The 12,189-nt window shown below is 39.5% G+C and overlaps 1 protein-coding gene across 3 annotated transcripts in view; it reads right to left on the bottom strand.

Moving 5' to 3' along the window:
- Positions 1–4,945: 4,945 nt before the first annotated feature.
- Positions 4,946–12,189, bottom strand: part of gsk3ba (glycogen synthase kinase 3 beta, genome duplicate a) — a 29,148-nt gene continuing 21,904 nt past the window's right edge. Inside the window, exons 5-11 of one of the 3 annotated variants that reach the window (XM_027011895.2) lie at positions 11,280–11,410; positions 10,043–10,149; positions 9,315–9,412; positions 8,914–9,021; positions 6,395–6,581; positions 6,163–6,261; positions 4,946–5,840 (exon numbers count right to left, since the gene is read on the bottom strand). In XM_027011895.2, the coding sequence (XP_026867696.2) occupies positions 5,770–5,840; positions 6,163–6,261; positions 6,395–6,581; positions 8,914–9,021; positions 9,315–9,412; positions 10,043–10,149; positions 11,280–11,410 (801 nt within the window). In that variant the 3' untranslated portion in view covers positions 4,946–5,769. Of the gene's footprint in view, positions 5,841–6,096; positions 6,262–6,394; positions 6,582–8,913; positions 9,022–9,314; positions 9,413–10,042; positions 10,150–11,279; positions 11,411–12,189 lie in introns of all 3 variants that reach the window. The other 2 variants (XM_027011897.2, XM_027011896.2) reach the window with 2 other exon arrangements.

Here is a 12,189-nt window from a genome sequence, read left to right as displayed (position 1 = left end):
GCTTTAAATGCAATGTACAGAATTAGTAAAACGGATCGTTTACAAATGTCATTAGAGTTTTCAGAGCATAAAATTGAAGCCACTGAAGTTTGCTGTCTGTGGTCTGCTTTAATGTGAGCTTTAGATGTTAATGTACCACTCAGGAAATGAAATATTTTATAAAAAAAAAAAAAGTACAGTTGTGTTCATAATAGCAGTCCAACTTCACTAACTAGATCAATCACTGTTTTTTGGTAGAAAGTATATTTCTACATGGCAAAAAATTTACTAGTAGGTGTGGTAGAGCAATAAAAAACCAACAGACTCAGCAGTCATGACATATATGCTGCTGATTCTGTGTAACTGACTAATTAACTAAAAGGGGTGTGTTCAAAATAATAGCATTGTGAAGTTCAATTAGTCAGGTCGTTCATTCTGTGAAAAAACAGAAGTCAAACAGGTGGCCCCTATTATAGGATGAAAGCAGCAGATGTGCATACTGGTTATAGTGCATTTCTCTCTAAAAACTGAGTAAAACGGGCCGTTCTAGACATTGTTCAGAAGAACAGTGTACTTTGATTAAAAAGTTGATTGGAGAGGGGAAAGCATATAAAGAAGTGCAGAAAATGATAAAACGATCAGCTAAACTCAGCTAAAACGATCTCAAATGCTTTAAAATGGCATCCAAACCAGAAAGACATAGAAGAAAAACGGAAAACTTCCAATCGAATGGATCGAAGAATAGAGACTCAGCCAATGATCAGCTCCAGGGAGATCAAAGAAGGTCTAAAGTTACCTGTGAATACTGTAACAATTAGAAGACCCCCATGTGAAGCCAAGCTATCGGCAAGAAGCCCCCGCAAAGTCCCATTGCTGCAAAAACAACATGCTGAAGAGGTTACAATTTGCACATCAACTGGCCTAAAGAGAAATGGCGCAACATTTTGGGGACTCATGAAAGCAAGATTGTTCTTTTTGGGTCTAGGGGCTGCAGACAGTTTGTCAGATGACCTGAATTCTGAATTCAAGCCACAGTACACTCTGAAGACAGTGATGCATGGTGGTACAAGCATCATGAAATGCGGGTGTTTCTCATACTATGGCGTCGGGCCTATTTATTGCATACCAGGGATCATGGATCAATTTGAATGCATCAAAACACTTAAAGAGGTCATGTTGAATCGTGTCGAAGACAAAACGCCCTTGAAATGGGTGTTTCAACAAGACAGTGACCCCAGACACACCAGTAAGCTTGCAACATCTTGGTTCCAGACCAAGAAGATTAACTTTACGGAGTGGTCAGCCCAATCTCCGGACCTTAATCCAGTAGAAAACTTGTGGGGTGACATCAAAAAAGCTTGGCAAAACCAAGAAATGCAGAGGAATTGAGGAATGTAGTCCAGTCATCTTGGGCTGGAATACCTGCTCACGGGCCAGAAGTTGGTTGACTGCATGCAGCACAGATGTGAAGCAGTTCTCAGAAACAGTGGTTATACAACTAAATATTAGTTTAGTGAGTCACAGGAAAGCTCAATATTCAAGCATACAGTAAACGTGTGAGTTTGTAAAGAAAAATGCAGACTGCTATTTTTTTAACAGCCTAATGTTCCCTTTTCTTCACTTTCTGTAAAGTAACAACACATTTGATGAATTTTAATTCGTGTTTTGATTTGGAATAGAATGTGCAGTGTTCTCAATGCATTTGTGTGTATGAAAATAAAAGCTATTATAAGAATTTTGAGCTTTATTTACTTTTTAAACACCCTATTATTTTGAACACAACTGTAAGTGTGTTTGTTGCTTATTTATGTCTATACCTTTCAATAAACTACCAAATCACTACCAAAAATGAGTCAATTTATTTAATAATTTTTTTTTAATGGAGGTCACTGAAGGCTTAGTTGGGGGATGGTAGCACTATAATTCATTATGCTAATCTGTCTCTAATGGTTTTATTAATTTCTATCCCTCAGTATTTATTGAAATGTTTTAACCCAGTTCCCACTAGAGCTTCATATAACTTTAGCTGTTCTGCATCTCCAAGTATTTTAATTGTTGCTTTTTTAACTGAATTCAAAGCTTAATGCTGGCATAAAGGAAGGCTTTTCTTTTTCAGCATTGTCAGAAAAGATACATTTTTTCCATTTAGATATTGCAACAAGTTAAATAACCAGCACTGAGCAATTAATATTTAAAGAAAAATGAACGTACAAGAACCTGTATGACATTGATTTTATAGCCACTTCAAATGTTTGAGATGGCTTAGCAGAAAATCAGTGTAATGTAGCTAAAAATCCTGAATAAATGTGTCTGACCCTGAAAAAACAGAGACCTACCTTCTCCTTCATCATAGATGTTCAAATTAAGAGAGGGAGACCAGAGAAAGAAGACAGACATAGAGCATTTGTTCATTTCCAAGCTATCCTACTCTTTATTTAATGCAAATTACAGTACCAGGTAACTATTCTCTGAATCCAAGTCACACCAAGGACCAAAACGGACTTATTTACAAGGAAAGGAGACATTTAGCATACCTTCACAGAAAAAAGTATATATTTAAAATAATTAAAAAAAAAAAGTTCAGTCACAAACAGAGGCATTCAAGTAGTAGTGATGTTATACAGGTTTTTTTGTTGTTATAAACCAAGACAGCTTTTTTAAAACAATGTAGTGTGACGTCTGCATTTAACCCACATTGTTTTTTAACAATGTAATATGATGTCTGTATTGAACCCACAGTCCTTGGTACTGTTTTTTGTCTTTTTTGTTTAAAACCTTTGTGCCTTTACATTTTTTAACTCTTATTTAACTTTAGTCACAAGAAGTGGTCACACTGTTCGTGGAAAGTAACACATCTATGAATGCAAATCTTACAAGCAAGCTTTACCCACAGGTTGAAGGAATGAAGGATCAGGTGGTGCTACGTGACAACCCTAAGCACTGCTGTTGGCTGGCCATTCTACTGTTCACTGCAGAAAGGGCAGGCATATGCTGACTGCAGAGATTCTTTTGGTGGCACAAGATTAAGAACAGATGGTTGATCCAAATGATTCACATTATTTTCACACACACTCACAATAAAACCCCTCCACATAAAATCTATGTGTTGTTGATTATCATAAAAAGAGTGTGCGTATGATCAGAGAAAAATAAGGCTCAGGCTGTATATCATAGTACCACTGCACCATTCAAACACACAGATGTTGGCATCCTGTTTTATGCTACCATATTTGCTTCAGCAGATCTACCAGGAAATATGTTTGACTGCTAATGGTGAGAAAAAGGCTGTGGTTCCCAGTTGCTGCTATTTTGGATAAAGCCTTCATTTCTGATCGTGTTCAGGAGCATTGAAACTACATATGTGCAATGTTTCGCACTAGTGAAAAAGTAAACAAGTTCTGCATATTTTACCTGGGTTCCTGTCTTTGCCCAGAAAAGAAATCTATAGCATCTCTGATTACAACTCTGCTTACTTCTTCCCAACATAGGCCAGAAAAAATAAATATATATAAAAACATTACAAATAACGTCAATATGACAATGGTTGATGATGGGAAGTCTGTTGGACAGGAGGCGAGCTTTAAACAGACCAGTCAACAGCACCTGCATGGGGGTCACAGAGGCAGAGTTACAGTACTGTGTGAGTAAGGGCTAACAGGAGGAAGTGGATGGAAGCGAAGGCACTCCAAACTATAGATACACTATACAGTTACTACTTCTTGTTACAATAATATAGCTGGCACCTACTGTACAGAGAAGATTGAACTATATGGCTGGAGAAAGCTCCTCATCTATAGTATCCAACAAACAGTTCATTTTTCCCCTGATCTTTTAAATCTTTTTTAAACCTTTGTTAAGTTTTTATTATCATTATTATTATTATAATGATTATTATTCTTTTAAATGTCCTCATATTTGTTTTTGCTCATTAACAGTTCTCAGGTCAGTGTATGTACATACCATTAAAAACAGGCACATAAAAGAAAATAAAAAATAAATAAAACACATTTTATATATATATATATATATATATATATATATATATATATATATATATATATATAAACTAAACAGAAGAAAATGAAAGTACAAGCTGGAATTTGGCAAGGAGCAACTCTGCTGTACTGTATTTACATCTTTTTGTTGTTTTTGTTGCTATAATTTAAACTTGTATTAAGACATTCTGAAATCATGTACAGAGCTTTTGTCCACTTGCAAATTAAGAGGATGTCAAGGTCGGCAAAAAAAGAAAATTAAAAAAGTGGTGGTTACAATAACACAGCCCCGATGTTACTACATGGAAAATAGAAAACTCATTTCCCCTCAGCACTGACAATCAGCATACAGTCTTTATTTGAACAACATCAGCTATGTGCTGACTTAGCTGGTATGCACCATTTATACTTGGGTGCAAACTAATATTACACTAAACGTTTACTGAATGCTTCCTTGCATTCAGTGTATTCATTTAACCCATGCTGTGACCAAAATTAAATGAGATGTAGCATGAACCTGAGGACTACTGACACAGAGTCCACAATAAATAGAGGAGGAAAGAGTGAAGCAAAACCAAGATAATTATATAATCTGTCCTACAGAGTCAAAAGAAGACCACAGGACAGAGAGCAGATCAGCTGGACATTTCTGGCATTCCTTGTTTGGAATATATACCTATACAGAACCTTTGAGCTAGCAGCCAGGTGACTGCCACAAAAAAGCTCCACATCTGTCCTTGATGTATATATACACACATATATATATACACATACATACACACACACACATACATACACACACACACTGTAGTCCTATATTTTTTTTACATAATGAAAAGTAATATATAAACTGTGTAGGTGTGTGTGTGTATATATATATATATATATATATATATATATATATATATATATATATATATATATATATATAAATAAAGTGTGTGTGTGTGTGTGGGGGGGGGGGGGGGGGGGTGTATGTATGTGTATAATACAAGAGAAACTGAGACAAGTCTCTAAAGTCAGCCAAGATCCTCCCTCACCCTACCCAACCCATATAGTTCCACTTTTCAATATAAAATAACAAAACATGACTACATGAATTTAAACCTTCTAAAGAAAACTTCAGACCACGTGGAACCTTTTCTTTGCAGTTGGCTTTGTTGCAGAAACATGGTGGCTGTGGTGATTGTGTTGCGTGTCTGACGGGGTGCTTTGTGTACACAAACTTAAACCGAGAGCAGGATGTGTGGAGCTTTTAGGGATTTTTCTAGTCTCATATGTCAAATCATTTTTGCCCCTTAGGATCCCTGGACGCGCCCGACCAAATTCGGGTCATGAACCATCTGCTAAGCCAGAGCAGAGTGGAGTAAATGGAAGGGGAGAGCGAGAGGCGGAGATGAGGAAGGACACTAAGCAAGAGGGAAAGGAGCCCATTTGAACAGCCGGTTTGTTAAACTGAAGAGACGGAAGAAGATGGATTTGGCTACTGAATTGCTTTGAGCTGAGAGATTGTCCACCTGTGAAAACTCTGGTTACCTATGTGACAGTTTTTAAGGTATGTTCTCACCCTGAGCCTTTTCTCACCTCTCTCTCTTTCACTCTTTTTCGTCTTCTATGAAATCACACTGAGGAGAGTTGTTTCCACATACAGTCATTATAGACAGCGTCAAAAACACTTAAATAACGGTTGGCTCTTGGAAAGTTGTGTTTAGATGGTTCAAACCCCACCCATTCAGCTGGGGAGCAGCAGAACAGGGCCTTGCACGGCTGGGCTGGATGTGATTGGTTGGGGCACTCAGGTGGAGGTGTTGGAGGCAGAGGCCGAGGCTGTGGTGGTGGTCTGTCCACGCTCTCCACTGTTGGTGTCTGTACACCAAAAGAAACGAGCTTTACAATGATGAGCTTTTATAATATATACTCTATAATATAGCTTCTATTATACATAAGATTCTATAATGAGCTCTTCCTGGAACTCGTATGTCTAACACTGCTGGACGATGACATGAATGGCCTTTTAAAAATAGGACCTTGATGTTCTTTCATGCACTGAGTATAAATCTGGTTAAAATGTTTGAGTTGTGCTAAACAGTTTACAGCAGTACAGTACAGTGACATCCCGCACCTGCTTACGGCATTCCAGTGACAAGGTTAGGAGTGGTGGAGGTTGAGAAGGGTGAAGCAGACACACCTGTAGTGGTCACACCTGTGGTGGGAGTGGAGGCTCCTGCCTGATTACGCGCATGTGCAGGAATCAATATCGTGGCCAGTGATGGGTTACTGGATAATTCTGTACAGCAGAAGGGACAGAGAAAAAGAAGAGCGATGAGGGGTTGGTAACTTAAACATACAGAGTTCTTTGCAATGAGTGTAATTATTAATCAACCATATATTTTCTCTGAATAAAAACAGGAAGTTCCAACCTTGAGTGGTGAAGTTGAATAATGATGGTTTCTCCCGCCCATTGGGGAGTTTAATGTTGGGGTCCCGAAGTTCGTCAAAGAAAGAGTGTGCGCAGGCCTCCAGGGGGGTGAGACGGGCAGTGGGTGTGTACTCCAGCAGCCTAGAGCACAGGGCGATGGCTTCTGGAGGGGTGCGCGGCCGGAACACCTGCAAGCCAATCAGCAGAGAGGCCAGAGTCAGCCCACCAATCAGCGCGGAGGCTACAGACAAATCAGCAAGTCAGCATACCAATCAGCACAGAGGTAGCGGTCTGTCTAATCTTAAGCATAAGTGTAAACAACCGAACCTTTGAGTTTTCACACGAGTAAACACAGCAACAGAGGCTCCATCCAATCTTCACTAAATAAACGGAAGACAGGGCATTTAGGACATTCTACAGCAGCTGCCAAACTAGCCAGTCTTATAGAATGCAGCAGCGATTTCTATTAGTGCCACAGACACTCTCTGTTTCTTTCTTTTTTCTGAAAGTCAACAGTTGTTTCTTGTGTATCCAGCTGGTGCATGGGATACAGTACAAGGGGAACTTAATAGGAGCGCGACTGAGATCCAAAGTCATGGGTGGGTGCTGGGGATCCTCCCTGTGGATGCTCAGCCAGGTCTGTAATGAAGCCAGACTTTAGTTGCTGCTCATTCCAGGGGCTTTTTGCCTTCAGTCTTATCATCAGTAAATTCTGTGCTCACAGGGGTTCAGGTCAGATGATTCAGCATCCCACAGGTTGCTGCCCCTAAAATACTTCATAGATACTTTAGCAGTAATAGATAGTAAATATGTGTATGGATGCAGAATATAGCACCATACAGAGAACTCTGAGGCAGTGGGATGTAATTTACTGTTAAGATATAATAGATGCAATAGATATATTCAGACTGGACTGTGTTAGAAACAGCCACAGTGCTGTCTCTATATTTATCTCTAGGTCGCGTTTAGTCCGAGCAATAGCTGTATATGCTGTATAACGTATAAGGCTGGCTGCTGTTGCGGAGGTAAATACTGAAATAGTCACACATAAAAGAGTAAGTAAGTAAATGGAGAGTTTATGACTTGGAACTATTGTTCAACAACAAAATAATGATTATAGATTGCAGGGTGAGAGAGAGAGAGAGAGAGAGAGAGAGAGAGAGAGAGAGAGAGAGAGAGAGAGAGAGAGAGAGAGAGAGAGAGAGAGAGAGAACACAAAAATATAAGTCCAAGCCGAGTAGGCTCTTTATACTATGAGGAATGACCACCAGGGGGCATCAGGTACATTTAAACTCTAAGAGCGTCAGCTATGCCAAGTTTAAAATTCACAATGTTTCAGCATTGGCTTATGAATGCTAAAGGTCAAATAAATTAATATTTTTACTCTTTGCTGATGCTATTTTTCTACACTCCACATTCACAAAGTCAGCACAAACAGCTTGACAATTAGCTAATGAGCTGAATCAGGCATGTTTGTGCATGGCTCCTCAGGATACGGACTTGTAAAGACTACCTAAAGCTACCATGTTTATGTCATACTAATGCCCTTTGATTCAACTTTAATTTGTTGGACCGAAAACAAATAACTGCTTCCTACAGGTGATTAAGACACCACAGAGCGAATTTCATGTGCAGTAACCATACTGATTTATTACCCAGAGCGTTCAGTGAACCAATGAAAACTAGATTTCTGATTAATCTGGAATATTTCCACGAATGTGTATTAAAATCCCAAACATGAACTGCTTAACTGCCAAGATGCTTCTGCGCTAAAATGAAAACATGGTAAATATCCATTTCTGTAGATTCAGATGCATTTATTCAAAGTTTTCTACTAGTACTACTACTACATTACTCCAAACTGGACTAATAAAATACACATCTTGGTTGTGGAAGGAGACACAAACAGGGCAGGAACATGGGGCTGTAGAGAGGAGCCCTCTCTCACAGAGCAAAGAGAAGTCAAAAGACTGTTAGACATTCCATGTAACAGCCTAATGACATGGACCCGACCTGAACTTTATTGGCATGCTATACATATTGAACCCTGAGCCTGAAACCACTCCCAGACATTAGCTGTGGTGTAATCATAAATGTTATAGGCATTACAGAAGAAATTGATCAGGATTTGACAACCTAGAATAATCTAAGTATCAAATGCATTTAAAAACATGCATGGTAGCTCAAACCTGGCTCTGGAACCTATCAGAATGGCCAGAATGTTCTCACTTTCTAACAGCTGATGAAAAGCAGCAGTTTCAGACTAGATCCTGGTAAAATGCAAATGAACAGAGAAGTGCAAGGAGGGTGGCCAGGAAATAAATAAATAAATAATGGGTGGCCAGACTGAATAAACTAGACTAATCTGTTCACTCATGATTATGAATTGGTCACAGATCAAAAGCCAGGTGAATGGGATGGAACCAGGCCAGGCAGCTGAGCTCACACTAGATGCTATGGATTGGCATAATGGTAATGGCAATTAATGGTGTTGAAGAATAGAAACAGATTTTCCTGTACCTGCTGACTCACCTTAGTCCATGGGTGGGCCTTTATCTGCGGAAACTTGAACTCTGTGTAATTAGGGTTCATCTCTCGGATCTGCTCACGAGTGGGTGTGCCCAATACCTGAGAGTGACCAAAGTGAGAAAATGAGGTGTGTGAGAAAGCGAGACAATGAGGGAGAGAGAGGGAGAATGAGAGAAAGAGGAAAAAAGTTCAAATATGGAGGAAACTAGGAAGAGGTATAAAGAAGTATAAAAAACAGCAGGACCCTACTACAATATCAATCACTCTATCACTGTGTGCTCCCTCAGGAGGAAGCATTTCATACCAGCTGCTCCTGGTCTCCTTCTATCAGCTTTTCTGCACACGCACGCACGCACGCACAAACTTGCTCAGCAATGTAGAGGCACCAGTACCTTGATGATCTCTACCAGCTGATCTACTCCGCTGTCGCCGGGGAAAATTGGTTGCCCTAGCAACAGTTCAGCCAGCACACAGCCAGCCGACCACACATCTAGAGTGAAAAGAGGGTCAAAGGTGAGCAGAGGGTGAGAGAGTGAGTGTGGCTAATGAAATCAACCACACTCTACACCACACACTACACTCAGGAGCTCTAACTTGTTCACACGTGCACACACACGCACGCACACACGCGCACACACAGATTTAACATACTTTAATAATTTCCACATTTTGTATGTATTTTAAATTAATATAGCAACAATATTTGTGTTGCTATATTGGATTTGAGTTGATTTAATATACCAGGAGATATGTTCAGGAAATATTAGCAATACCAAAATTCATTAGGTATAGCACTACTCTATTTAGTATGCCATTGTGGTCTAAATGATAGACAATACCAGTATGCTAAATATAGTCAATAATTAGAGAAAAATTTATCCTGCCACAAGAGGAAGTCTTGTTTAGTTTGTGGGAGTTAATAATTGCATTCCTAAATAGGATGTTTAGTTCAGTGTTTACCACACCTGTAGTATGCTGCAGATGCAGCTTATGTAAGGTAGCTTTAGTGAACCTATGCTGGAGGTTATGTAAGATAGCTTTAGCATTCCCATATTGGATATTATGCAAGATAGCTTTAGCATACCTATATTGGATGTTATGTAAGATAGCTTTAGTGTACCTATGCTGGAGGTGTAGTCAGTGGCTCCAAAAATGAGTTCAGGGGCTCTGTAATACCGCGAACAGATGTAGGACACGTTTGGCTCCCCGCGAACCAGCTGCTTAGCACTGCAGACAGGAGAGCATAGCCTTCAGTCAAACCAACTTCACCACTGAGCCCTTTGGCAGCTGCACCTAGCGTCCAGCCAGACTTCAGGCACTCGTAAATCTTCAAAGCAATGTTCATCTCATGACTCCAACATGTGGGTAGAAAGTGCCGGTAAAGATTTCAGCTTTTCTAATAATTAGCCAAGGTTCCAGGAACTTCACGGTTGGTTGAAAGTTTTGAACTGATTTTTGTATGCTTATTAGCATTTTTCATTTTGATGAAAGAAGATCTCCAAGTTTCCATAAAGTTTTAAAGTAAATTGTATGACCCAAGGCATAAAAACCTAACAGCGGCAGCTGGCAGGGGCAGCTTTTACACTATCAGACCAAATCTGAACGAGTCACAACCCACCAGGCCAAATCTGAATGAGTCACAGACTACCAGGGCAAATCTGAATGAGTCACAGCCCACCAGGCCAAATCTGTACAGCATACCAGAGTCACAGCATACCAGGCCTAAGTGCATTTGTTTTATATTGTTTTATATTGCAAACGTATAGTATAAACACAATTTTCAAGAAATAAAAAATCCACAAATTAGTCAGCCTTTGTCTTAGTAATAGCTTCAACAGCTTCCTTTGGGGGACATAAAAAACTGCAAACTGATAAAATTTCCATGTTCATTGAAATGTCATTTAAAAAAAATGTAAAATGTTAATATAAAACATGATATCATACAATGTGATAGTTTTCTATAATTAAAAGCACAGATAATCATGCACGTCATCCCACTGTTGTAGTAATGTTGCATTTACTAGGGTTAATCAGAATTAATTAACTGTTGACTTCCTGACAGAGTAGGCAGAGAGGCAAACCTTTAGGTTGTTTAGGTTGTTTACTGATTTCAGTCATCATAAATTCTGCAACCACATTTGAAGCTATTGCGTTCAAAGTAAAACTGACCAGGAATCTGACAGACTGAGCACAGTAGATCCCAACATATCACATCTCAGAAACTGATTCGCCAAATCTAAATGGAGTGACTTATGATTAAAGCATCTGCTTTCCTCAACACTGCCCATTGCAGTGCCTCGGTATGTGCAGGCCATATAGTGGCCCGGAGAGTCAAGGCTGGGTGCATGCAGACTGACCTGCCGAAGTCACAGAGCTTAAGGACAGCTGTCTCTGGGTCCAGCAGCAGGTTTTGGGGTTTTATGTCCCTATGGCAGATTCCAAAGGAATGGATATAGGCCAGACTCCTGAAGAGCTGGTACATATACAACTGCACCAAAGGACACAGAGTAAATATAGAAGGCATGTTAGGAAAGACAGACAGGAAAGATACAAACTGTTGTACACTGATGTTTATTACTGTTTTTACGAGAGATAATAAAAATAGAGATTTCCTTATGATTACTGAAATGAATGCAGCATTTAGACATACTAATATGCATGTTTGTGGAAAGCACCCATAAAAATGCTAATAAAAGAATGTGTGTGTGTGTGTGTGTGTGTGTGTGTGTGTGTGTGTGTGTGTGTGTGTGTGTGTGTGTGTGTGTGTGTGTGTGTGTGTGTGTGTGTGTTATGTGTGTGTTACTGAGGGTGTAGTCCAACTTAGCTCTAGTTCTTGCTACATCTCCAAATAATTATATATGTCATAGCCCGGTTTGCAAAGTTTCCAGTCTACAATCTCTAAATCTGTATGTAGGCGTGTGTGTGTGTGTGTGTGTGTTTGTTCATGCCACATCCTGTCCGTAGCAGGAAGGATATAGTTCTGCACACAAAGGGGTGTAATGATGTCATCACATCAGGCCAAAGAGTGGTGACGCAGAGTTACTCAGGAAGAAAGAGAAGCAATTCGTGCCAGCAAACACACTCCCATAATGTATACTCAGACATTCTTTGCCCACACATGCTCTTCAATAATCAAAGACAGACCAGACATACCACAAATTGACACACTCAATAATATACACCTCAGACATAAACCCAAATTAAAACGATCAAAGGAAACTCACACAGAGACATGTAACTTTCAGTAGGAAATACACAGGGACACAG

This window comes from Electrophorus electricus, chromosome 2, assembly GCF_013358815.1.
Source record: "Electrophorus electricus isolate fEleEle1 chromosome 2, fEleEle1.pri, whole genome shotgun sequence".
Lineage (NCBI taxonomy): Eukaryota > Metazoa > Chordata > Actinopteri > Gymnotiformes > Gymnotidae > Electrophorus > Electrophorus electricus.
The sequence above is the reverse complement of the archived record's forward strand: the minus strand, read 5'-3'. Positions and strand labels throughout refer to the sequence as shown.